This window comes from Cnephaeus nilssonii (genome assembly GCF_951640355.1).
Source record: "Cnephaeus nilssonii genome assembly, chromosome: 5".
NCBI classification, from domain to species: Eukaryota; Metazoa; Chordata; class Mammalia; order Chiroptera; family Vespertilionidae; genus Cnephaeus; species Cnephaeus nilssonii.
This window is the reverse complement of record NC_137076.1, coordinates 41,475,389-41,502,807: the sequence shown is the minus strand read 5'-3', so window position 1 is coordinate 41,502,807 and position 27,419 is coordinate 41,475,389. Positions and strand designations below refer to the sequence as shown.

Below are 27,419 nucleotides of genomic sequence, written 5' to 3'. Positions count from 1 at the left end.
CAGCCTATCCTTTTATTCATCAAAATGATGACTACTCAAAGAATCATGTCTGTATGATGGGTGGTATGTGAAAAAACATCCAGGGCCCCAATCTCTTATCTAGGTCCACTCTGGGACACACCCCAGAGTGAAGGGAGCATCAAAAGAATTGCAATGTTTGCAGGATTAATGAAGAGAACTTGACTGCCTTGTGTCCTGTTCTGAAGTAAGCACTGGTTCTCCTGCTCCTGAAAAAGAGGCAGGGACTTTTTTTAAGGTACCCCACCATCATCAACATAAGAAAGATAAAGTAATATCAAACATGACCAACCAAAGTGGTATAAAACTAGAAATCAATTACACAAAGAAAAGTGGAAAATTCACAGATATGGAAAGACTAAACAACAATGGGTCAAAGAATGAATCCAAAGAAAAATAAAAAATACTTTAAGACAAATGAAAATGGACATATACTAAATTCATGGAATGTAGCAAAAAAAGCTCTAAGAGGGAAGTATTTAGCAATAATGACTCCAACAAAAAATGGCTAGAACTAATAAATGAATTAAGTTGCAGGATACAAAGTCAATACACAAAAATATGTTGCATTTCTATATACTAACAACAAATTATCAGAAAGAGAAATTAAGATTACAATTGCATCAAAAAGAACAAAGTACTGAAAATAATTTAACCAAGGAGATGAAAGATTTATACACTTAAAACTACAAGACATTAATAAAAGAAACTGAAGAATACACAAATAAATATAAAGATATTCTTTGCGTATAGATTGAAAGAATTAATATTGTTAAAATGTCCATATTACTCAAAGCAATCTACAGATTCAATTATCAAAATTCCAGTGGTATTTTTTCACAGAAATAAAATACACAATCCTAAAATTTGTATGCAACCACAAAGGACACTGAATAGCCAAAGCAACTTCAAGAAAGAACATAGCTGGAAGCATCATGCTCCCTGATTTCAAACTATATTAGAAAACTATAGTAATCTAAAGAGTATGACATTGGCAGAAAAATAAGTCACACAGGTCAATGGAACAAGAATAAGCCCATGCATATATGATTATTTGAGGAGCCAAGAATGTACAATGGGGAAATGACGGTCTCTTCAATAAATGGTGCTGGAAAAACTGGACAGCCACATGCAAAAGACTGAAATGGAACCACTACCTTTCACCATACACAAAAAGTAACTCAAAGTCAATTAAAGATTTAATGTAAGATCTGAACCCATAAAATACTTTGAAGAAAATATAGGTGTTAAACTCCTTGACATAGGACTTGAAAATTATTTTCTAAATCTGACACCAAAAACAAAAGCAACCAAAGCAAAAATAAGGCAGACCACATCAAACTAAAAAACTATAAGCAAAGGAAACCATCAACACAATGAAAGGACGACCTACTGAATGGGAGAAAAAATTTGTAAATTTTCTATGTATATAAAAGTCTAATTGTCCATACAACCATCCTACTCGTAGGTATGATGTGCAGTGACCACCAGGGGACAGACACTCAATACAGGAGCTGCCACGACACACACTGGCCATTTAAAAAGTAACGGCACCATGGGCCTGGCACCTACAAACCAACATTCGGCTTCCCCCAAGTGCGACACAGGCCCCACCAGCACCCAGGAGTGACACCCTACCAAATCACAGCTAACACTGCCATGTTAATCATTGATGGACACTTAGGTTGTTTTCATGTCTTGGTGCAAAATGTAGCCCACAGCCCAGCCCGGAACCTGTTGCTGTGGGCGCCGGGTAATGATGTCACATAGCAATGCCCAGCTTCCTCTCCCTAGTGACTAGCCTCCTTGGAGTTTCTTCAGCCCAGAAACACGACTTGCTTTATAGCCAGGTGCAAAAATTTTACACTTTAACCAAATGTCTGTGAAGCTTTTTCCCATGCCTCATCTCATATGATCCTCACAGAAGTCCTGGAGTAAGTAGATAAGAGACTTGGTAGAATCCTATTTTCTTTTCATTAGCCAGAAAATAGAGATTTAGAAAGCTTAGAAACTTGACCCAACTGAAAAGAAGCAATGGTGGACCTTGAAAATGACTTCAGGTTTTCTCACTGTGCAGAATATAGTCAAACACTGCTACAGTTAAATATTTCATCCTTTGTTCTCCCTGCATGATCTACAATAATAATCTGCTTCATGATGATATTTACTGCTGTGTTGCTGATAACTACCTGAAAGAGAAGTTGGGGTGCTTCACTGGGCTGGAAAAAGTTTAGCTAAATCAGGAAGCAGGTCTAATTAAGCAAGTTTATCTATATACATAAAGCTCTCGCTGGTGCCAATCTCACACATGTGTTTCAATCTGTCATTGTTGATCGTGAATTTGGTTGACACTTCTATTACAGAGAATGGGCGAATAGCGATATTAAAATATTTATTCTAGTTAATTTTTTCACGAATCCGTGCACCAGGACACTGGTATATATGATAAGGGATTAATATCCAAAATAACAAAGAGGTTACATAACTTAACAAAAAAAGTCAACAATCCAATTTCAAAATGGATAGGGAATCTGAATAGACATTTTTCCAAAGAAGGCTTACAGATGGCCAATAGATACATGAAGAGAAATTCAACTTCATTAATGATCAGGGAAATACAAATCAAAACCACAATGAGATATCACCTCACACCTGTTAGAATGACTATTAATACAAAACACAACAAATAACAAGGGCTGGCAACTATGTGGAGAAAAAGGAACCTTTCTGCACTGTTGGTGAGAATATAAATTTGTGCAGCTACAATAAAAAACTGTGTGGAATTTTCTTAAAAATTAAACATACAACTACTTTATCATCCAGCAATTCCATTTCTGGGTATTTATTGGAAGAAAATAATAACACTAACTCAAAAAGATAAAAGCACTCCCAAGACATGAAAACAACCTAAGTGTCCATCAATGATTAAATGCATAAAAAATTGTGATATATAAATACATATATATGTATATATACAATAGAATACCATCCAGCCATTTAAAAAAAATGAAATTTAGCCATTTGCAACTAAATACATGGACCTTGGACCTTGCGAAATTATGCTTAGTGAAAGAAGTCAATCAGAGAAAGATTAAAAAAGAAAGAAAGAAAAGCCCTACCCAGTTTTGCTTAGTGGATAGAGCATCCACCTGTGGACCAAAGGGTCCTGGGGTCAATTCTGATCAAGGGCACCGTACCTCAGTTGCAGGTTCCTCCCAGGCCCAGACCCTGGTTGGGGCATGAGGCATCCAATCCATGTGTTTCTCTCACATTGATATTTCTCTCTGCTTTCCCTCTCTCTAAAAATCAATGGAGGCAACCAATCGATGTGTTTCTCTCACATCAATATTTCTCTCTGTCTTTCCCTCTCTCTAAAAATGGGTAAATATCCTCAGGTGAGGAGAAGGAAGAAAGGAAGGAAGGGAGGGAGGGAGGGAGGGAGGGAGGAAGGGAGGGAGGGAGGGAGGGAGGGAGGGAGGGAGGGAGGGAGGGAGGGAGGGAAGGAAGGGAGGGCGGGTGGGCGGGAGGGAGGAAAGAACCAGAGGTGGGGGTGAGGAATGAGACAAAAATGAGTAAAGGGGGTATGAAAAATAAATTAATTTAAAATAAATAAGAATCACTACAAGTAAAACAACAACAACAACAACAAAAAAAAAACACACAAAACCTTGAGCCCACCATTATGACTAGCGTTATCCTATATCAGAAGGAACCATGGGAGATTAAATTGTCTTGGGGAATTAGAGCATAATATTTACTACTATCTAGGCTCTGACTGAAATCTATGTGTAGAAAAAAAAAATGCCTAAGACTCAGAAATGTAAACCTAAAGTCATCAGTGTAGACAAACTGTAAGCCACTGTGGGGTAGGACTAGGTCTTAGGGTTGACTGCAATCTTGGTGCTGAATAAAGTCTCTCATTTCATTCTGAATTCCTTTGATTCTCCAAAGTCCTTGGGGCACACCCGTTAGAGATAAAATTTTTCATTTTGGTGCTAAGTTAAAAAAATGAACAGTTACTTGTTCCAGAAAGAAAAGGCAATGTAAAATAAAAGTGAACATTTCTTATATCTTCCTCAAAATTAAACAACAAAAAAAGAAGTCAGATTCTGACTATTCAGTCCATTAGATTGAAACTATGTAATAGCACTTTTGTAGGTAAACAGGTTCAATTCATCAGCAATTTTATATGGTTCAGTCTATGAAGAAACACACCATGTCATTCCAAATTTTATACCCATTAATACTAATTTTACATTTATTTGTAGAAGAATAGCTACTATGGTAACAGATGAGGCAGGTAAGTATATAAACACTTGTCTACACAGTTTAATGTACCAAATTTCTCTGAGCACATTTATAGATTTACATATGAAATCCTACTGACAAAGGGAAAACTTGGAGGCTGCTCCATAATGATACAACTGGATGACACACAACTTCAAAAATATACATGTGAATTCATCAGAGTACCTCCAAGGAAATGAACAAAATAAAAATTTCACTTTCTTTAAGTTGAAAAAAGTCTACACTTGACATTCCCAATAACAAAATAATTTTAAATGCTATGACTCAATATTAAGAAGTTAATGACAAATATAATAGGTAGCACCACAATAATGAAAAGGTCCTCAGATCACATTTAATAATAAATACAAAGGGCTGTTTCATTCAGTCATTACCTGCCATGTGTCAGGAATAAAATCATGAACTCTGGGATCTGGATCTTTTCTCTCATCTCGTAGCAAATAATGGCCCATGTATTGTAGTTGAAACCGAACAGGCCCAATGCCAATTGAATATTTATTCTTTTTCTTCTCTTTTATGCCATCTTCTGCAACCTACATTATTTTAAAAGTTCATTTGAAAGTGATTTTAAATTATAACATCATTCAAGTAATTAAAACATTTATTACTAGCACATTTTATGAGAAAAAATTTAGCACTTTTTAAATGTTGTAATATCTTTGCTGAACTATTTTAGCGCCTACTCATCATCTTAACCGCGAGTAAATTAGCAGACATCAAGGTTTTCAAATATCCATCAAGGTGTTTGTAGCTACAATCTGATATATGTAAAGACAATTGAAGAACCCCATTATACTGTTTAAATTTTTTGCTACAATTAAACATAGGATTAGTTTTACAGGTCTACAGAGATTATCTGGCATATAATGTTTGTCCAAACACTTGTTCAAGCTTTCTAATTCCAGATTACTTCAAATTTGGGCAGCTGGGTTACTAATAATGATTATGAATTCAGAGTAAATATTTTCAGTTAAAAACACCTAGAAGAGGTGACTGTATTTGCAATACCCTTTAATTACCTAAAAATTATTCTATTAAAATGGAACTATTCTGAAAACATTACCTCAGTTGGATTTAAAGAACTTGCCAACTCATCAAATCCTAAATACTTAAGGCATCTGGCTATAAGTTGCCGATCTGCTTCTTGCAAAAGTTCTGAGTGTTTTTCCATCAAGGAGTGGATCCTTCTCATCATTTGAACAGCTATACTTAAATCTTTTGTGGTTTCACCTTGGCAAAGATCAACACAATTGTTATAAAGACCACCAAAAACAATAAATTTATGTTAACCAAGAGTAGTCATCCAGGCTATCAATTTGACCTAATTAAATTCACTATCTTAACATTGATGGTGGTTTTGGAACACAAAATACTAAATAAAATAATATTAAAGTGCAACTATACACACATCATCATCTCCATGACCAACTGAGTTGAAGAAAAAGAAAAATCTTATAGTTCACGATATAAGTAAGATCATTAAAGCTCAAATTTGTGCAAGTTCTGGGGAACAACAAATATTTTCTCCACCTATTATTTTCACACCTTCTCTACCGTGTTCAAAGAAAAATATCCGGATGACTTTAAATACCTAGTTAAAAACTTAGCAACATTTATTGAGGTCTACTCTTGCCCACAAATAAGTATTTGGCATAATCAATGGAGCCTCTCAATTCAATCAGCCTAATGCACCTGCCAGAACAGACTTTACTGATTCCTCTACATTGCTTTATAGTCATGCACATATAATCTTTTTATACTTACCACTGCTAATCTTTCCATACTTACCATTGTAAGGCTGTTTTTGATCCTACCTGTCTTCTAATCAACATATATTCAACAAATATTACCAAACACCTACCAAATGCCATAAAAAGCTACAAAATAAATTTAGTATATAATTATTCTTATTCTCCAGGAGGGTAAGCCACTGTTCATTCTGATTTCTCTTACAACATGTTGGTTTGAGAGTAACACCTAAGCCAAGTCTCGGGCTTTCCACTGTAATAGAATCCACAGTGAAAGGATGACTTCGCTAGAGCAGACTGAAGTCAGCAGAATGAGAGTGTGGGGAATAAAGAACCTGGTGATCCTGTGTTAAGCGGATTCAAATGTGGAGAACCTCAAAGACGGACATCAATTAACTTTACTCAGAACAATTGTCAGTTTGGAAGTATGGCACATGATCATTTCACGCGCTATCAATTTACATATCTCTACCCAGTCTTATTTCTCCTTTATCTTCTTCCCATCTGTTCTTTTCTTTTCTATTATAGAAATTGTAAAGCAGAGTGCATGGAACCTCAGCAACTTCTGGAAGAACTCAGTAAGATAATAAACACGATCCCAGTTTTACCCAAAAAGAAAATGTTCATATTTCAGATCTCAAAGATGAATGACAGATTCTCCCAGGTGCCTCACCATCTTTGTGGGTTCCCTTAACCATTCCGACAACCTTGTAATTTCTTTAAACCTCTCTTTGATTTGAATTTGTTTATGAATGTGCTGAGTATTTGCTACTGGGACCCTGTCTGATATTTCATTGCTCATTGATAAAACAGAGGTAAGAATACTTGGAGAAATTTTGTAAGGATAAAATCAGATAATGGGTCTAAAGCTTCTAACACAAATTTCCACTTAATAAGTGACAGCTATCATCATTCTATTTTTTATTAATTCTTCAATTCATCAAAATGAAAAAAAACACAGAATCACATACCTTTTCCTTGGCTTCTACAATGTTCTTTCCATGCTTTCAAGCAGGCAGTTAACCCTACCATTTCAACTTGATACTTCACCAAGTTACTTTTACATGATTTCAAAAAATCTTCCAGGTTCTGTATTCCAGAGTTTAAATTCTCTTTCATTTCCTCCTCAATGGAGTGTGACAGAACACTCCACTTATTCTCTTCTTTTTGTTCTTCCTTGGCAAATAATCTCTTCTTATTCTCTCTAGTAATTATTTCAGCCTTTGTCTCCTGCCCAGAAAGAAAAGAAACATATCATGAATCAAGTTGGAAATATTCCAATATATCATGAATGAGACAATATCTTTAAGTGTATATTGATTTTTTGGACCATCATCCCATTCTTCAATAGGCACAATTTTAGTCTGTGTCTGTTTCTTAAAATTAAAGCCTCTTGTAATTGAAAACTTATGACAATTTAATTTAATGAGTATAAAGACTAGGTGATTTTCTAGGTTTATGGGTGATCTATATTATAAATCAAAGAGTAAATATAACAAAATCAGAAACACCAGGGCACTATTTTTTCATGTCTTTATGCACTGGTTCCAGCTGCTATCTCTAGAAAAGGTTCCCTCTTGCATTCCTCCATGGTCACCTCTCTATCCCCTACTTGTCCCTCAAGATATTTCTTCTATGAAGCCTTTCCTAATTCTCTTAAGACTAAGTCATGTATTCCTCTTCCTGGGCATCTCTCTATCAAAGCACTCATCACATGTATTGTAGCTGTGAATTGTTATCTCAATGTTTTTACATCCAAGCCTTTAGTTTTATTTTTGTTAATAAATATATATTTTATTATGTGTAGATATGCAGATTAGAGCATCTTAGCAAGTAAATAAAATAATAGGTGATCATATATATACACATAGCATTGTAAGAAGCTACCAGAGACAGAACAAAAATAGCTTAAGAAGAGGCAAAGAAAAGTAAAACATTTTGATAGAATTTATAGAACCTACATTTGCCTTTTTGGTCTTGGGTTTACTGAAATTCTTCTTTGGCTTAACATCTTGAGTTACAATGAGTTTGGAAGAGACTGATTCTAATGACTTTCCATAAAATCGCTGAAAAACTTGATACTTTTGCACAGATTTAAGATGATAAGGATCTCTAGGGTTTCCTGAAAAGGAAAAGACAAATGTAATACAACTGCATTTCTTAAACAGCATTCTCACTAATTATCCACATCATCGCAATCTAACATGAACTTTCTTTTTTAGTTTGGAACAGTAATTTACTGTTCACTTTTGTTAAAGAGGGGATCTTTAACTCAGACTATCTCTTGTCTATAAAATAATTCCTTACTTTATTTAAGGGATAGGAAGATAAAGCATTCTTTCATTATCTACCTCTCAAAACAAATATCAGGATGCTATGACAGATTCTGGGCATTACCTTTGTCATGTGTCTTGTGAATAAAGTTAAGAAAAGGAAAGTAGAGGCAGAGTCAAGAAGATAGCCATTTAGGATATTCTGGCTTCTTACATCACGTAAAGGAAAAATCATTACTCCAGACCATAGTCACAGAATCAAGAGCTTGGCAGCTGAGAAACACTTACACTATGGTAAAATCCAATAACAGAGGAAATCTTAACATTCAAGATGTGACATATGCCCTTACCCAAGAAAAATTACAATACTCAAAGGGAATAACTAAGCTTGTTAATTTTTCTATGTCTATCTACATATATCAAACCACTTTGAAGGATGTTAATGGTTAATCTAAAAGATCCCTTGCATCTTGCAGGATCTTGTTAGTTGTTTATATAAGCAGGCTGATAAGTATTTCATATGAGCATGCTTACTATGCTCACTCCTAGATTCTCCTGAAAGTAAGTTTTGTCTACTTGGGAGGAGAAGGAGTGGGAGTGAGCATAGAGCAAAAGTGAGATGAATGATCCAAGGACACCAGATCCCTAATTCAACCTCTGTTGATGCACTGCTAGTGATTTTATGGGCTCCCATTTTCAGTTCCTACCATCCTAAGCATGAAGGCAGATAAAATGTTGGCACTTGTTTCATGCAGTCAACTGGGTGGTGTGAAAGCAACTGCAATTGCTTAGAAGACTATGGTCTCAATATTTTTGACATCAAGGAATACACAGAATTCTTCAAATATAAATTGTCTTTGCTTAAGACAGCTTCTAACTTTTGTGGGGACAAATGCCATCTTTATGTACTTCCTCCTAGTACTTCCTCCTAAGACACCTACATACCTATGTACATATGACTGTCAGTAAAGGAAATGGGACTCTTCACTACCATCTTTACTGACATTCACCTAAGTATTTTCTGGACTAGTCTTACTCAAGAAATATAATTTGTGGCACATAATATGCTAATATTTCATTCTGAGATAAAAGACAGAGAATGAAATTTATTTTAGTTTATTTAACCAAAGTCACAGAGCTCACCATTAAAATGGCACTTTGACCTATCATAATCATCACTAAGGGGTTTATGAGAATGCCAATGTACAAGTTCATCAAATGCCTTATGTTTAACCAGTGAAGTTACAATCGGATCATCCCTATGAGATAAAAAGAAATACATTCATATTTTAAAGTACAGACATTCAAATATAACATAACACAGATTATACTTTGCATTCATATTTTTTAAAAAAATTATAGCCCTCTTTCCTCTTTCTGTGATATGATATAAAATACATTTTTTAATTGATTTTTTACAGAGAGGAAGAGAGAGGGATAGAGAGTTAGAAACATCGATGAGAGAGAAACATCAATCAGCTGCCTCCTGCACACCCTCTACTGGGGATGTGCCCACAACCAAGGTACATGCCCTTGACCGGAATCGAACCTGGGACCCTTCAGTCCTCAGGCCGACGCTCTATCCAGAGCCAAACCGGTTAGGGCTGTGATATGATATAAATAGTTGAACCCAAAGAGCAGTTTATTAGAGTTTAATAATCCAGAATCCACTTGATGTTCTAAACAGTCCCATCAACATCAAAAAATATTAATGAATTCATTAATTAAAAGCATGCAGATTGAGTGATTTTACTCTAAGATTAAAACCATGTTGATTTTCACCTAGTATTGATCAAAGGTCATTGATAAATTTGATATCAAACTCATATGTTTTACAAACATATATTACATCTAATATACTCTAATATGTTATAGTTCAAAGAATCTTTAATGATTAATACTCCATACAAGTGTTTATAGGGGCACTTTTGGCCCTATACCTCTTTAGAAAAGGCAAATCTTTCAAAATGTCTCCAACAAATTTATCAACCATCTCAGATGACATTGGAATAAAACCCAAATTGGGCATCTTTTCCTTGGAGGTGTCTGCAAACAAAATATTAAGACAAGGTCAAATGTGAAACTTTCATACAGGGCTATTACACATTATTTTCTAAAATTTTACATTAAAAAACATTTTTCATTGATCTTATTTATATTTATTAAATTCCAGGCCTTTCTATAAAACTATTTCCCGCATTAAAACATTTTGGAAAACAGTAGAATATAAGCAAATAGATATCATTTAAGTAGATAGGTAGGCAAATAAATATCATACATATCACATAAATGCCACATATATATGATAGTTGGCTAATAAATGCTTTTATTTAATATCCGGTTCATAATTCAGGTAACCTGCCATTGCTCTGGCTTATTACCCCTTGGTGTTCACTGTTTCTATCTTTGCCGAATACCTTCCTGCCTGAGCTCTACAGCTCTCTGCCTGAGCACTTTTTATTTTATGGTCCACATGGAGCAGTGCTAAGAATTTAATGCTCCAGAGTAGTCTTCAACCAAGGCTGAGAGTCTCAGGACAATTTACTAGTAACTGTAGTTGCCCTCAGTGGAAACCTACTCATTAACTTGCCCTGCATTTATTTTCCTCTCTTCCCTATCTAATCTTACCACTACCTTATTTGATCATTCTGGGATCAACAGATTACTTGTACTCGAGTTTCTGTCTGGTGTAATTTATTCTGACAGAAGGAAAGAGGAAAGATATATATATATATATATATTCTTTCTCCATGTCATGAAAAATAGCTTTATATCAATACATCCTAAACTCCATTAGCTTTTGTTCTCATATTCCTTCAGGGATCATTTTCTTCTTCCTGGAATTCATCAAATAGAAATGTCATCAGTTATGCTTTGATGATGGGTAAGTCAGTTTTGTATTTCTGAAAATATCCATATTACTCCTTCATTCGTAAACTATATTTTAAGAATTATATATAATGTCACTCTATTCTGACTTATATTATCATTATTATTGAAAAAGTCTAATACCAGCCTTTTTGTTCTTTTAATTCTTTTAAGATATTTATTTTTATACTAGACGCCCAGTGCACAAAATTCATCCACGGGAGGGGTGGGCGAGACTAAACCGACAGTCCCCTCACAATCCAGGACTGCTGGCTCCTAACTGCTCACCTGCCTGCCTGCCTGATTGCCCCTAACCACTTCTGCCTGCCAGCCTGATCGCCCCCTAACAGCTTCTCTGCTGGCCTGATGACGCCTAACCACTCCTGCCTGCTGATCACCCCCAACTGCCCTCCCCTGCCAGCCCGATCGCCCCCAACTGCCCTCCCCTGCCAGCCCAACCACCCCCAACTGCCCTCCCCTGCAAGCCTGGTCACCCCCAACTTCCCTCCCTGCTGGCCATCTTGTGGCAGCCATCTTGTGATGATGTGAGGGCACTGCACGAGGGTGCGAGGACCACCTAAGCTTTTATTAGTATAGCTTCTACAATTTTATTCTATTGTGTCAAGTGAATGTATTTGTCTGAGAGTGTGAACATCTACATGTTTAATTTATTCCACTTGGGATTCATAATACATCCTGACTGTGCAAATTCTTATCTTTCACAAGTCTAGGCAAATGCCCAACCTTGATCTCTTCAATTATTTCCCAACCCACATTGGCTCAATCTCTCCTTCTGAATCTCCCAATGAATGAAAGGTTGACTTCTTCATTCTATCTTTCATATATATGTTAATCCTCACCCGAAGGTATGGTTACTGATTTGTTAGAGAGGGGAAAGAAGGGGAGGGGAGGGAGGGGGGCGGAGGGAGGGAGGGAGGGAGGGAGGGAGGGAGGGAGGGGGGGGGAGAGAGAGAGAGAGAGAGAGAGAGAGAGAGAGAGAGAGAGAGAGATTAATGTAAGAAAGCACTTCCTGTATATGCCTGGACCAGGATCAAACCCACAATCTTTCAGTGTACAAGATGACGTTTTAAACAACTGAGCCACACCAACCAGGGCTTCTTCATATATTTTAACATCACTTTTATATTTATTATTTATATTTGTTTATTTATAAATTGTTTTCCAGCTTTATTGAACTGTAATCACATACAGCTGTGTAAATTTAAGGTGTACAATGTGTTAATCTCTAGTCTGTGTAATTATTTTGATCAATTTCTAGTTCATAAATTCTCTTTAGCAATATTCAATCAGCTTCTTACTAGTAACTCATCTGTTGATAATACTTTCATTTCTACAAGTTTGGTTATTTTAAAATGAAAATGATGTTTTAAGAGTATTTTATTTTCTCATGTCTCAAGTCTCATATTTTATTTCTTTAAACATTTTAAACACATATATAATATATTTTAGATTTGATAATTATAAAATCTGTAGTATTTAAGAGTTCTAGTGTTTTTTCTTCCTCTTACTGTTTTTCTTAGGGCTTATTTCCTTTGTTGTTTTATAAATCTGTATTTACACTAATATTTGGCAGAAAATCCTGTAAAACTAGGGTGGCTTAGAGTTATCTGCTAATACAGTAAATTGGAGCCCCAGATGCTTGGGAGGGCAGATCAATAACCAGAAACCCTCAGAGTGATGTACTTGGCATTACTCAGGGAGCAGGCTTTCTTTATTTTAGGCCCCTGGGATTTCCATTTTGTTGTTTTCAGCTTAGCTATAATTATATAAAAAGATTTTTGGTATCTCCATGGTTGCCCACAAGAGATTATCGCTTGATCTATATACTGTCAAATTATTGAAAATGGCAGTCACCTAAATCTGATTTTTTTAAACCACAACATTAGTTACAAGCAAAACATAACATAGCATATTACCCTGATGAAATGACAACAAATGTAATTTATTATTAAACTGCATAGTGCCAGAAAAGTATTTATACTTGCAGCATTTAGGTAGTGGTACTTTCAAAACATTTTCAGAGAAATGATGCTTTATATATATGTCAGATTAATTTAGAGATTTATTACCTTTGATTGGTACTGGATCCTTTTTAAGAAAATTAAGTTGTGTTGTTCTCAGAGGAAGTGGCTTTCCAACATCAAACTTTCCGACCAACTTTGATACAGCATTCCAGAGATATTCATAATCTTTCATAATGGCATTTCCCAAATTTAAATGTAGGCCTAAATAATAGTTAAAAATACTAACTGTTAAAAGTCACTCACACATATGTAGAAACATGCATTTTTATTAAATTCATAGATCTCTGAAATACTTGTCAAACAGTAAGATTTTCAGTGGGTTCCACACTGCACCTAAATGAAAATGGTCCCTAGTGTTGACTATGATATTGTAGATTTAAAATTTTATCTTGTTTTCCTATTTTATAACAAGTATTAAAATTATGACTATCTTAACTAACAATAACAGATGGTGCATATCTAGCTATCATTTAAGGTAATCAAAATGCTATGTCACACATAATATTACAACCAATAAAACTGAATAAAACTATGATTTTTCAGAAAATGTAAGAGGATTGCTAAACTTATATGTAGCCATTTCAATGCTTGCAATATGAAAGAACCAAATCCTAGGGGGTAAAAGAAGCTTCAATAATGCCCAGCTGTAGTTCTCTTAAAATGTGTTTTATTTTTTACTATTAAGAAAAAACAGAAAAGTTATTCCAAGAAAATAAGTCAAAGAAAGAAAAACAAATTGGATATTACAAATGCATAAATTAGCTTTATCTTTTGAAAAATATTCCCTAAATATCTAATTGTAATAGATGATATTAATCAGAGTAAATATGAGAAAATGTTTAAATGAAAAATTAAGCTGTTAAGTTACCAATATTCTTTCAAAAAATATCTGTGGAATAATATTCAGTTAAAAGAAGTTTTAAAATACAATACCCACTTTAACTGCAACTAAATAAAACATATACATGTATAAACAAATATAGGAAGGAGAATGATTGCTACATTATATATTGGAAATACAGCTATATGATTTTTGAGATTTTAAATTTTTTTACATTGTTTATCTCTGGTTGAAAGTATAATTATTACAATATACTAAGATAGTACCTTGAACATTTTCATTTTCATAGTAAAAAGCAATATTCTTCAATAAAAGCTCATCACTTAAGTCACAAAGGTGAATTAAATTCAGATTCCAAAATTCAAAAATGTTTTTATTATTTAGGATGAAATATTCACACCACTTTCTCTGAAAATTGAAAATTAAAAATACCAAGTTATTGACAATTTCTATATTACCAATAAGCTATAACATGACTTAAAAATGTCTGTAATCCAACTGATAGGCAAATTGGCAGGGCTCTTTCCAATTCTTATTAGTGTAAACCCTTTCAATCTGGGTAGTTATGAATAATTTATACCTTAAAAGATTAAAGCATAACGTAAAATTAAATTGACCCAAAAAAATGAGTTAAGTGTAGTTCCCTATTCTGAAGCAGAGAAGTCCATATTTAACTCTTACTGCCCTCTTTTCTATGCTTTCAATATGAAAGAACACAAGGTCCCAAGGCTTTAGAAATATTTTTGCCTTCAAATGTGTCTCTGTTCTTTACTTAGGTTTAATGTTTTCCAATTTTATTTTCAGGTCAAAAGAGCATAAAAATAAAGAGTATTTGATTGTTCAGGGACCTAGAAGATGTTGAATCCTTCAAACTCAAAGATTCTCATTTGTCTACACCGATATGCACCTACCTACCAGGTTTATGATCTGGAGCTATGTTCCCACCTAACACAGACAGAATGTCTTCCCTGACCACACTTAGTCCAGGGTAGTGTATGAGGAAGCGACCTCAGCAGGTGAGAGCCTCGTCATCCCCTCAGTCAATACTAGTGTTGGGAGAGTTACATTCCAAGGAGGAAAACTGAGGCTTCTCTGCTCCACACTTTATTGGTGAATTTAAAACATAAGAGCAAGAATTTAAAGCATGGGAAGAGGGAAAAAACTAGCTTCCCCAAAGGTCAGTTATGAAATCAACCAAGATCTCTAAAACAAAGAAGCCTGGGGTGGGGGTTGGCGGAGGCACCCTGGCATTTTATGCAGTTCTGTGGCCTGCAAAGTGTTTATTAGAGATAGCCACTTGAAGTGGAGGCTTCTTTGAAGGGAATGCCTGGGCAATCAAAGCCTAATTCAGACACAGTACTCGGATTACAAAAAGAAAATCAACTTTCAGGGTTTACAGTTGTTTGTGGTGATGCTGGTATAAACAAACCTACTGCAAGGCCAGTATAGTCCTCAGCGAGGAGCAAATTTAAACTACAATGAGATAACGCTTCACACCTTCCAGAATGGCTACTAGCAATAAACCAAGAGCCAGTAAGGGCTGGCGAAGATGTGGAGAAAAGGGAACCCTAGTGCACTGTTGGGAATGCAGACTGGTGCAGCCACTGTGGGAAGCAGTGCGGAGTTTCCTCAAAAAATTAAAAGTGGAACTGCCTTTTGACCCGAGAACACACTTCTGGGAATGTATCCTAAGAATCATGAAACACCAATCAGAAAGAATAGAGGCACTTCTATGTTCATAGCAGCATATTTACGATAGCTAAGATCTGGAAACAGCCCAGTGCCCATTAGTAGATGCGTGGATAAAAAAAGCTATGGTACATTTACACAATGGAATACTAGGCAGCTATAAAAAAGAACTCTTACCTTTTGCGACAGCATGGATAGACCTGGAGATTATTATGCTAAGCAAAATAAGCCAGTCAGAGAAAGACAAATAAATGCCATATGATCTCACCCATATGTGGAATTCAATGAACAAAATAAACTCATGAACAAAATAGAACCGGAGGTATGGATACATGGAACAGAATGACAGATGTCAGAGGGAAGGGATGTGTGGAGGACTGGATGAAAGAAGGTAAAGAGATTAGCCAAAGGACATGTATGCATAGTGCATGGACACAGACAACAGTGTGGTGATGGCCAGAGGGAGGGGGGCCTGGGTGGAGGTAGGCAAAGGGGGTAGAATGGGGGGCATCTACAATAGTGTCAACAATAAAAAAGTAATAAAAAGTATAGTCATACAATTACAGTGGTAGGCTATACCATCTAGGTTTATTAAGTGCATTCTATGATGTTCACACAATGAGAAAATCATCTGATGGTGCATTTCTCAGAACCATCCCCATAGTTATGAAATGCATAACTTAAGAACACTAAAGAGATTCCACACAACTATAGAGCAGTGGTTCTTAAACTTTAGCATAAACCTTATCTGGAAAGGCTGTTAAATAAAACACATGTTGCTAGGCACCATCCCCAGCGATTGATTTAACAGGTCTGGAGTCAAGCCTAAGAATTTGCACTTCTACCAAGTTCCCAAGAAATGTTTCTGCTGTTGGTCAGGGGACCATACTTAGAGAATCACTGCCATGTAACAGCTCTGCCCCACCAATCCTTTCCTATAATACCACTGAGTAAATAGTACTATGTGAAAACAGTACAGCAACTGCTCCTTACTTTATTCACTTCATACAAGAAGCACCTGTGTGGTCTCTGAGTGTCAAGATTTGAGTAAGCATGAAACTCTCCCTTCCATTTGCTTAGTTGTTTTCTCCAGAGGCCTCAGAATATGCCCTTTATTATGAAATTTTCAGAGGCTGTTTGAAGTTATCAAGATAAAGCACAGAGAATGGGGAAAAGCAGAGGTTTGCTTGCCTATGGAATAATCAGAACGCAGAGTGTATTGGGAAAGGAACAGGTTTAAAAGCTGGACATAGATGAAGTTAGATCCCAACTTGATCATTTATTAGTTATGCTAATTGGCCACTTACCTCTCTGAGCCCAAGTTTTTCATGTGTAAAATGAGAACATAAGAGGAGTGTTATGTCTGAATGAGGTAACATAGATGGTGAAGAATAAATGGTAGCTATTCCTATTGTAATCATGCATCCTAATTAAAGAAGGGAACCCACCTCGGTCTAAAGACATCCCCTAGATCCCATCCCCTCACCTTAATTTCCCTGTATTTTCATCCTACCCTCTCTTAATTTCTATAATCAGCATCTAAGCATGCTCAATCATTGCCATTTTATTCATTTTTAATATTTGTTTTAAAATGTTTTTATTTATTTCAGAGAGAAAAATGGAGAAGGAGAGAGAGATAGAAACATCAATGATGAGAGAAAATCATTGACAGGCTCTCTCATGCTAGCCCCCTACCAGGGAACGAGCCCACAACCCAGGCATGTGCCCTGACCGGGAATCAAACCATATCTCATGGTTCATGGGTTGACACTCAACCACTGAGCACACTGGCTGGGCAACCTTTGCCATTTTTAAAGCATTTTTAATTGACCCACTTTCCTCTCCAACTTTATCTAATGTCACTGTTCTTATTCTCAACTTCTTACATATAAGCTACTCTTCACCTATATTTTCTCCCTTCCAGTCACTACTGAATTCACTTTAACATACACTGTGCTTCCCATCACTCCATTAATAGGTCTCTTAATTATCATCAACAGTGAGCTCTAGGCGATTTAAACCAATTTATTAATTTTAGTTCTCAACCTCCTACAATTCTCTATAGCATTTGATAATATTACCCACAGCCATCTTTGAAAGACCCAGTTCCACTGACTTTCAGAACAATCCATTCTCCTGGATTTCCTTCCTATTCATCTAAGCAGCTTTTTCTCAGTAGCTTTTGTCAATATATCAACCTTTTCTTAACTATTTAATATTAGAATATCTCAGGTCTCTGTTCTAGGCTCTCTCTCTCATCATATCTCTCTCCCAAAATAATTTCATCCACAAGATGACATCAATTAATATCAATTGATCTTTCTACTTGGATATTTCATTGGCACCTCAAACTCAGTATTTCCAAAATTGAACTCAGGATCTTCCTCTGGAGTGTCCTTCATACAGTACAATTGCATCACCCCCGCTCCCCCACAAATGCTCAATCTAGAGAATTAGAGTCACTTGACTCCTCCCTTTTCCACATGTCCCACACTCAATCACTAAACTTGTCAATTCCAAAACTTAACTCTTGAATTTGCATGCTGCTATTCATCCTTATTTTCTAGTTCCTTAGTCCCTAGCATTATCAACAGTTACATGAACTAAGATAATAGTTATCAACTGGTGTCCCCAAATCCAATGTTGTGCCTCTACAATGTTATGTCTGCATTACAAGCCAGAGAAAATTTAGAAAATGGAAGTGCCACTCATCTGCGTGACATTCAACCAATCAGTTGGTCCTCATTGTGTTTACAACCAAGTTTTATCTCCATTCCCTTAACAGGATCTACAGAGTTCTATATTATTTGTTTCTTAACCACTCTTCAGCTTTATCACTTTGCATTGTCTTTCTATTCCAGTTATACTTCATGAAGTTCAGTTCCTTGGTCATGTCATCCTCGGGGTAATCATGCATGCTGTTTTATCTTCTGGAATCCCGTTTTCATCCTCTCTTCAACTTGCTAACTCCTACTCATCCTTTAAGACTTGGGTTACTTCTCTTCATTTCTTAAGAGAAGCCATCCTTTTCAGACTGAGTAGAGTTCTTCTGTTATCATATTCTAAACCATCCTATAGTCCCTCTTTCATAGTAATTTTAAAAATTCAATATCTGTCTTTGCTGCAAAATGTAACTCTATGAAGGTGGTGGGGTGGAAGGAGTAAGTGTGGTCTCATTTTTTTCTGACAGTATTCCCATTGATTCATATAATTCATGTGCATTAGATAAATATTTGTGGACTGGCCTCCTAACTAATTGGGATATAGTATCAAAATCATTTTTAAAGCCCACATCAATTGATCCACTAATCTCATTGCTGGACATCAGTCTAAGTCAATACCTCCAAATTAAAGGGAAAGGCTTACACTTAAATAACCTAGAGAGAAGCAGCACCTATAATACAATTTAAACCCTCCTGATATCCCATAATAGAGAAGTGGGTAAGTAAACCGTGGTATCCGTTAAAAAAAATAAATGGTAGGCATTTAAAAATGATGCTAAGAATGTGAAAGAAAATAGAAAAAATATGTGAAAAATATATAGATTTCCAATGTTAGAAACAATAACAAATAACACAAAAATCTAGGCATTTAAAATAAGGAAAATAAAGAAAAATGTCAATAATTGCCAACATTTACTAAATGGTGAGTTTTTCTGTTGTTTTTGCTTTCTATTTTCTCAGTCTACACATTTTCTATAACTATCCTCTATAATAGACAAAAATAATACACTATTACATTTATTTATTCAATTCCTCTCAAGAGCAGAACACAATGGTCACCAATCCCTTATAGTTGATAACACAAAAAAAACTAATCTTGACAAAGATTAAAAGAAAGAAAATAGAGAGTTTTTTTCCTTAGACTCAATATACAGAATGTTGTCTATTATTACTACCAAAGAGTTGGAATTAGAAAGTGATTGATTTATGCCATTCGAGTTTTAAAGCCCCCAAAGGGCTGACATTGTTCTCATATAAGTCTATTTTTGAAGGTGACTGTGGTTCTATATAGATGAAACAGTTGAAACAAAAAGTAAATAATAAACTAACAAAGAACATATTTACCATTTTTAAGAAAGTCTGAATGTCCTCAATCCAATCGGAAGTGATGAATCTGGTACAAGCTCTTTGAGAAAGAGGTAAATGGAGTATAAAAGCCACACTGAGACAATGCAATTTACACAGATCTTCCATCCATTGCAGGCTTAAGCAATCACCTTTCACCTGCATAAAATAAAGAAGGTAAGCCAGGGCACAGTGGCTGTGAGATACACACACAGCACCACAGCAGTCGCTAGCCACATTCAACTATGCACGAATCACAGAATATAATTACATTCTTCATCCTACATTTTTGAGAAAGTTCTTTTCTTTATACATAAACTTGGCTGAGTTTATACAGATGTGCAGTAATGGGGACAGGGAACTGCCAGTTCAATAGCAGTTTGCAGAAAGCATTTTTTAGTATTCTCAGTTAAGCCAACCTTTATGAGAAATGACCAAGCAGCTAAATGAAGTAACGATCCTGCAAGACTCAGTACTGACAGAACCACACATTAAATGCTCTAGTCTGGCCCTACCTGGTTTTGCTCAGTGGATAGTGCTTCAACATGCAATCTGAAGGGTCCCAGGTTTGATTCCAGTCAAGGGGACATGCCCGGGTTGCAGGCTCGATCCCCAGTAGGGGGCATGCAGGAGGCAGCCAATCAATGATTCTCTCTCATCATTGATGTTTCTATCTCTCTCTCCCTCTCCCTTCCTCTCTGAAATCAATAAAAATATATTTTTAAAAAATGCTTCTAGTCTGTCCAACGCATCACACTTTAAAAGTTACATTGAAAATTACTAGAGTGAGGAAATCAGAACATTTCTAAAACACTTATCGAATTAGAAAAAGGGTTAAGTGGACATATTTAACATGATAGGACAAAGACCTCAAAGCCATCTCCAAATTTACAAAACTAAGACTTGTTTCAGAATATCTCCAAAGGGCGAAATAGGGTCTAAAGGTAGAAATTCCAGAGAGTTACATTTGGTTTAGTATCGTTTTTCTGATAACAATTTAAAATGGCTGGCCAATCATGTACAAATATTTTACTAAGAATATACAGGTGGGCCAAAAGTAGATTTATAGTTGCAAGTTAAGCAAAACACAGAGTTTTTTTTCTCCTTTTTGTTCTAATCCTCACCCAAGGATGTGTTTTTATTAATTTTTTGAGAGAGGAAGGGAGAGAGAGAGAAACATCAATCAGTTGCCTCCTGGATGCCCCTCCCCCTTCATGTGGGATCAAACCCGCAACCTAGGTATGTGCCCTGACCGCGAATCAAACCCACCACCTTTTGATGTACGTGATGACACTCCAACCAACGGAGCCACCCATCCAGGGCAAGTTTATGCTTTATTATTCATTAATTACTATACTATTTACTGTGTTATTGTGTATTATTTACTGTTTCATTTTCCATGCTAACAATTGTAAACCTACTTTTGCCTCACCCTGTATTCAAGCAGATATTGAAAAGCCAAGTACTATATAAAGAATGCTATGTTAAAGATAACGAGTCCTGTTCATTTCTAAAATTGTAGAAGAGAGAGACAAACTTCATGTTTCTTTAATGAGAATACTTAATCAAGAATCCCCCAGCACTCAAATTGTTTACAAAATAGTATGTGTACAAATGTGTGTGTCTGAGAGTGTGTGTCTGTGTGTGTGTGCCTATGTATGTGTGCACAAATATATAGGGATAACTATTTAGTTGAGAGCAAACCTATGCTGGTCAACATATTCTTAATGAATTCTACCAAACATCAAAAGGTTAAGATTTTTAGTGTCTCTCCAGCGAAGATGGCACTAAGATACTACAGTAGGGATATTCTTTCAAAATACAGTTTGGTATCATGGAACTTGAACAAGGCAGACCCAGGTTCAATCCACACTGCTCTTTAATATCTTTGGTTTAAGGAATGTTACATGCAATATCTGAACCTCAGTGTTCTCATATGTGAAATAGGGATAATAGTACCTCCCTTGAAAGGTTATTGTGAGAATTTAACCCTTTGCACTCGCTTGCTTTTTTCTCGATTCCTTTATTCTACTCGGGATTTAATTTTTTAAATACCCCAGATTTTACAAAGCGCGGCAGTAGAATAAAAAACTGGAGTTTCTTTTCATATAAACTTATTTATTTGGATTTTTTTATATTTCAAATTATTGATACATTCAATAACCGTCACACTCGACATCCGAGTGCAAAAGGTTAATGACATTGAGGAAAATAGAGTTGAATATAAAGTGCCCAGAACATTGCAACATTATAAGCTCTCACCAAGTACTAATTTCCTTTTTCATTTCCCCTTCCTCTGGATGGTTGGACAAATTTGATTAAATAAGTAACAAGGGAAACATCTGCATAGTAAAACACTAAACCTTATAGTGACAAAATGGGTGTTTTTTAATAAACGAAATCTAGATTTTTTCCCTTTTTTTTTTTTTTTTGGAAGTGTATATAAATAAATTAAGGAATAAATGAATACCAAGTGGAAGAAATGGTAGATGAAAGTCAATAAGATTTCAAAAGTTGAGCGCAATGGTGTTTCACAGTAAAATAATACCAATCCCACCTGCTGGATGTTAGTTTCCTGACCAGAGGTGGTCTTCTCTCTGTTTTCTAAAAAGTCATGGTACACTCTCAAAGTCAAGGAGCATGAAGTAACACAAAGAACACGCCGAATGTCAGATCCTTCTGGCCAGAGTTGCTTAAGCAGAGAAATTATTTCCCATGCCTGTCACAGAAGGAAATTGTAAAATGTCATGGTACTTACAAAAATGTTTATTCATAACTGATCTTACTAGAAGAAATCATACAGAAAAGGATAGATTTGACCACATGAAACTACAAATATTGCTGTTAAAAATTATAAACATTTTAAATGAGAAAATTCCACAAAATATTTCAGTGAAACCCTTAAACATTTAAATGTGTAAAGAGTGCCTATAAATCAATAGGAAAATATCTAAGCCTTTAACAAATGAGCAGATAATACACAAAAGAAACACTAATATAATAAAAGAAGAAAATGTTTAACCTCTTTAGTAATAAAAAGAACAATTAGATATCATATTTTTACTTTCAAGTTAGCAAAGTATATTTTAATGATAATAGCACTGGAATGTGATGCCATTTCTCTCATAGTTTCTCATATTTTGTTAATGATAATATAAATAGGTACAGAATTACTGAAAAGCTATTTGGCAATAGTGATGATTATCATTAAATATGGTGATACTTTTTGATTGGCTAGTCAAGCTCTAAATCTAGGTTAGGTAAATAATACAAAATGTGTACAAAGGTTTATGTACCAAGAAGTTCACTACAAAGTTATTTGTAAAAGCCAATTTTCAAATAATTTAAAAGTTTAGCATTAAGGAAATATGTAAATAATAACATTAATTTAGAAAGTGAATAAAAGAATATATGTAATATGTCTCAATTGTATAATAATACATAGAACACCATTGAAAGAATATATTCTTTAAAATGTATAAAAATGGTATAATGATTATGAAAGGTTTTCAGAGGAATAACATTATGACACATTGAAATCTAGATATTAATAAAATTTAAGTCTCCCTATATTCCAATATGAGGCATTGTATTACAGGAAATTTATATATTTTTTATTTGTCTTCATTGTTGAAAGCATTAAAGATGTCCCCTTCCCCCTCCAATTCTCCCTCCACCCCACTCCTACCCCCTTCCCAGGCCTTCACCACATTTTCCTAAAATCCTATCATATACACATAGATATATAATTTTGGGGGATTTCCATGTAGCTAAAAACAATAGAGTCTATAGTTATCAACTTCCTAGAAACATATTAAGCATTTTATTTATACTTGTAAATATTCTTCACAAAGTCATCCCCTCAGAATTAAGACAGACTAGATACTACAAAATAACTGTATAAGGGAACCATTATTAACAGATTCCAGCTCCTCAATCCCTCATGCTCCTGAGCCCCCACATCAAGGCTTTGTAGTGACCAAAGAGAGATTGACCAAAAGTGCAGAAAACATAAAGGAGACACTTTAGTGAAAAGGAGGCCACTAGCATTAAATCTACTCCAGTCTGAAAATACAATAAATGATAACCAGGTAGAACAGAACACAAACTACCGAAGACAACTTTCAAATTACTGGTATGCACAACTTACAGCATCCAATGGCACATAAAAGTACCAGGCACACGATTTAAAGACACAGACTGGGTTTATAAGGACCCAATATAACCTAAAAGGATAGGAACTACTTACAGAATAGGAATTACTTAAAGCCGTGGTCGGCAAACTGCGGCTCGCGAGCCACATGCGGCTCTTTGGCCCCTTGAGTGTGGCCCTTCCACAAAATACCACGGCCTGGGCGAGTCTATTTTGAAGTGGCGTTAGAAGAAGTTTAAGTTTAAAAAAAAAAAATTGGTTCTCAAAAGAAATTTCAATCGTTGTACTGTTGGTATTTGGCTCTGTTGACTAATGAGTTTGCCGACCACTGATAAAGGAACAATCTTCTGAAAACAGAGCTCTGGGTCCTTCGCAGATCACCCCTGCACCCCAGACTCTGGCCACCCCTGCCTCAACGGGGCCTCTTGCCTCCCCGGGGAGGCCTCCTACGCGTGCCTGGCTTCTCGGGGCTCCACTGGGAGAAGGGGCTGATAGAGAAGTCAGACGGGCACCTGGACGCACTGGCCTTTGATGGACGGACCTACATCGCGTACCTCAATGCTGGCACGGAGAGCGAGAAGGCGCTGCAGAGCGGCCACTTGGAGCTGAGCCTGGCACCGAGGCCACGCAGGGGCTGCAGCCGGGGAGCCGCAAGGCCTCGGGCCGGGCCACCACCTCGCGCTGGCCATTGTGGACGGCCGCCTGCAGCTGCCCTGCGACCTGGGCTCCCAGCCCGTGGCGCTGCGCTCCCCGCACCCGTCAACACCAACCGCAGGCTGCGGGCCGGGGGGCACAGGGAACGGGAAGGCTCCCCGGCTCCTCCCGCTGGGGCCACCAGCTGGACAGGGAAGGCCTGGAGGGTCCGCCTTGGCTGCCTGCGGGACGTGGGGTAGGACGGCGGCCGCCGCACCTGCTGGAAGACGCACTCACCAAGCCCCAAGCCGAGCTCCGACCCTGTCCCACGCCGCAGCCCGCCCACCTGCTGTAATTATTTTCTATTTTTGTAAACTCCTTGCTTTTTGGATAGGCTTTTCCTGCCTGCGTTTTGGCAGGAGGGACTCTCGGCCTGGCCTCCCTCCTGTCCAGACAGGCGAGCTGCAGAGACAAACTCGAGGCCACGGGACTCTCCGGGCGGACGTGGCCACAGGGCAGGGGTGGCTTGAACAGCAGCCTCAGGACACATCCTCCGCCCGGGGCCACCTTGTCCCAGCGCATCCCACTGGGCTTCCCTGCTTGTCGGCAGACCCCCCGACACATGGAGCTCCACCTGACCAGTCTGTCCCCAGAGCGGCGAGCTGCTGCCAGGTGGAGGGGGCCTTCCCAGGCCTCCCCTGAGCTGGTCCTCGTCCCGCTGGGAGGGGCCCGCCTCATCAGGACTGGCCTCGAGCAGAGCCTGGCAGCCCCTCCTGGGACAACACTGTGACTTAGAGGTGACGTTCCTGCTGGGGCCACCGGCATCCCTGCTCCGGCTGTGTCTGCCCGCCCCAGGGTGCTGGAGGCAGAGGCCAGGCCCAGGATTGTCCGGAGCCCTACCCTCAGGTGGCCCTGCCCGCCCACCCGGCCACCTGGGACACGGCTGTGTCCCTTCCTGTCACCCCGGGAGTGGGCCAGTGTGGTGTGGTTGGTGTCCATTGCCTGCTTGCCTGGGCAGCCAGCCCCCAGGCCTGACCACCAGCAGAATTCTCAATGCATTGATTTTACTTGACGTCTGGGGAATGGGGCTCAGTGTGCCCAAGAGCATCTGAGGACACCACACGCAATGACCTGGGGCTGGCTGGGTGTTGGACTGAGGCCCAGAAGTGGGTGCAGGGATGGCAGAGATGGCTGTGAAGCCAGAAACGCCTTAAACTGCAACATCGTGTCTCATCCCGACCAGCCCGTCCCTGCCTGTACCTCTTACTGGCGAGTGGCAACCCCAATTCCTACAGCCGGGGCTGAAGGAAGCCCCCATATGTCCCATTACTAACACCTCCAGTCTGTGTCTGTCTGTCAATCACCATGAAATAAAGTCTGAACACGTTAAAAAACAAACAACAACAAAAACATAGCTCTGGGGAGAAAACAAAGCTGAAAGGAAGAAAGAAGCATCCTATAGCAATTAAGTAGTGAAGGGGAAAAGAGGACAAAGCCGAATACTAGGTCACTGGAAGATGAAAGAAAACCACAAAATCCTAGGACTCACAACCTCTCGTCCACCACCAAAATAAGTAGAAACAAAATTCCCCCTAATATTGCCTTGACTCTGCTAGATTGACAGAAAGGGGCATGATTAAATTGAGTTAGATTAAATTATTAAATTAGGAATCTTAGAAACATTAGGGGAAGCTGTTTGCAAAGTATTTGAGAACCTTTTTTTATAATTAAACAATCCATGCAAATAAAATATTTCTTAAATAAGTTTCAATACCTCTTCAATCATATTGTCCCATCTTAAATTTCCAAAAATAGGTTCAAATGCCAAAACCCTACATCCTTCTAATTGTTTAATCAGGGCTTTATAAGCATTCTCAATCTTCTTTTCATTCTGTAAAAGGAAGACAAATCACAGAAATTGTCAAAAATATCTAATTACTTTCTAATCCAGAAAAATCAGATATTGAAGACAAAATTATTATATTTCTAAGCAAAAAAAAAAAAAGTTTTACTCTAATTATAGATCGTCAACACTGCTTTTAAAGCCTTCCAGCCAGTATTATTTTTGTCTCGGAATTTAGTGCATTTAATTTTTTAAACAATTTTATGAAAGTGTAGTTATCATAACATAAAGTTCACTCACTTTAAGGGTACAATTCTATGGTTTTAGGTAAATGTAGATAGTGTCTGGGCAAAGGTCATCACCTGAGTCCAGCGGCTCGGCAAAGCCATGTCTTGGAAATATACCTTGCCAAAAGGCAGGAATGTTGTCAGTCCTGACCTATAGCTCAGGTGCCAGGGGGTGGGTGCCATTATCTAAGTTCAGCCAGACACCAGGGGCGGACGCAATTATCCGGGCTCAGTCAGGCCTGACAATTATGAGAAGCCACAAGAATGAAGAATTGCAGCTTGATCTTCGGTAAGCAAGATTTCACATAATTTCCTTTGTCTTAAACTCTAGTAAAACTTCCTGATATCATGCTGTATATAATAAACGTGCTGCACTAGCTCTGGCTCACTGTCTCTCCATCTGAGAACAGTGTCCCACCAGGTCCCAGCTTTGCCTACTGTCTCTGTGTCTGTTTGTTTCTTTTTCTCAATGGCCAGTTGCCCCTACTCAGGACTCATTCATTCTCTAGATGTTCTGGATGCGGCTGGAGAACTCCTATAGGTAAATGTACAGAGTTGTGCAACCATAACCATAATCTAATTTTACAACATTTCCAAAATCTCAAAAAGAAACACTGTGTCCATTCCATTTTATTATGAAAAATTT

The 27,419-nt window shown here is 37.3% G+C and overlaps 1 protein-coding gene across 3 annotated transcripts in view; it reads right to left on the bottom strand.

Moving 5' to 3' along the window:
- The window catches only part of LOC307100199 (putative ATP-dependent RNA helicase DDX60), a 105,612-nt gene that overhangs the window by 62,618 nt on the left and 15,575 nt on the right, over positions 1 to 27,419 (bottom strand). For all 3 annotated transcript variants that reach the window (XM_079772559.1, XM_079772560.1, XM_079772561.1), the window contains 11 exons: positions 26,418 to 26,534; positions 22,415 to 22,576; positions 19,858 to 20,016; positions 14,368 to 14,509; positions 13,306 to 13,461; positions 10,288 to 10,393; positions 9,491 to 9,606; positions 8,036 to 8,196; positions 7,046 to 7,304; positions 5,390 to 5,556; positions 4,701 to 4,859 (listed from right to left, as the gene is read on the bottom strand). In XM_079772559.1, coding sequence (XP_079628685.1) covers positions 4,701 to 4,859; positions 5,390 to 5,556; positions 7,046 to 7,304; positions 8,036 to 8,196; positions 9,491 to 9,606; positions 10,288 to 10,393; positions 13,306 to 13,461; positions 14,368 to 14,509; positions 19,858 to 20,016; positions 22,415 to 22,576; positions 26,418 to 26,534 — 1,704 coding nt within the window. The remainder of the gene's footprint in view (positions 1 to 4,700; positions 4,860 to 5,389; positions 5,557 to 7,045; positions 7,305 to 8,035; positions 8,197 to 9,490; positions 9,607 to 10,287; positions 10,394 to 13,305; positions 13,462 to 14,367; positions 14,510 to 19,857; positions 20,017 to 22,414; positions 22,577 to 26,417; positions 26,535 to 27,419) is intronic.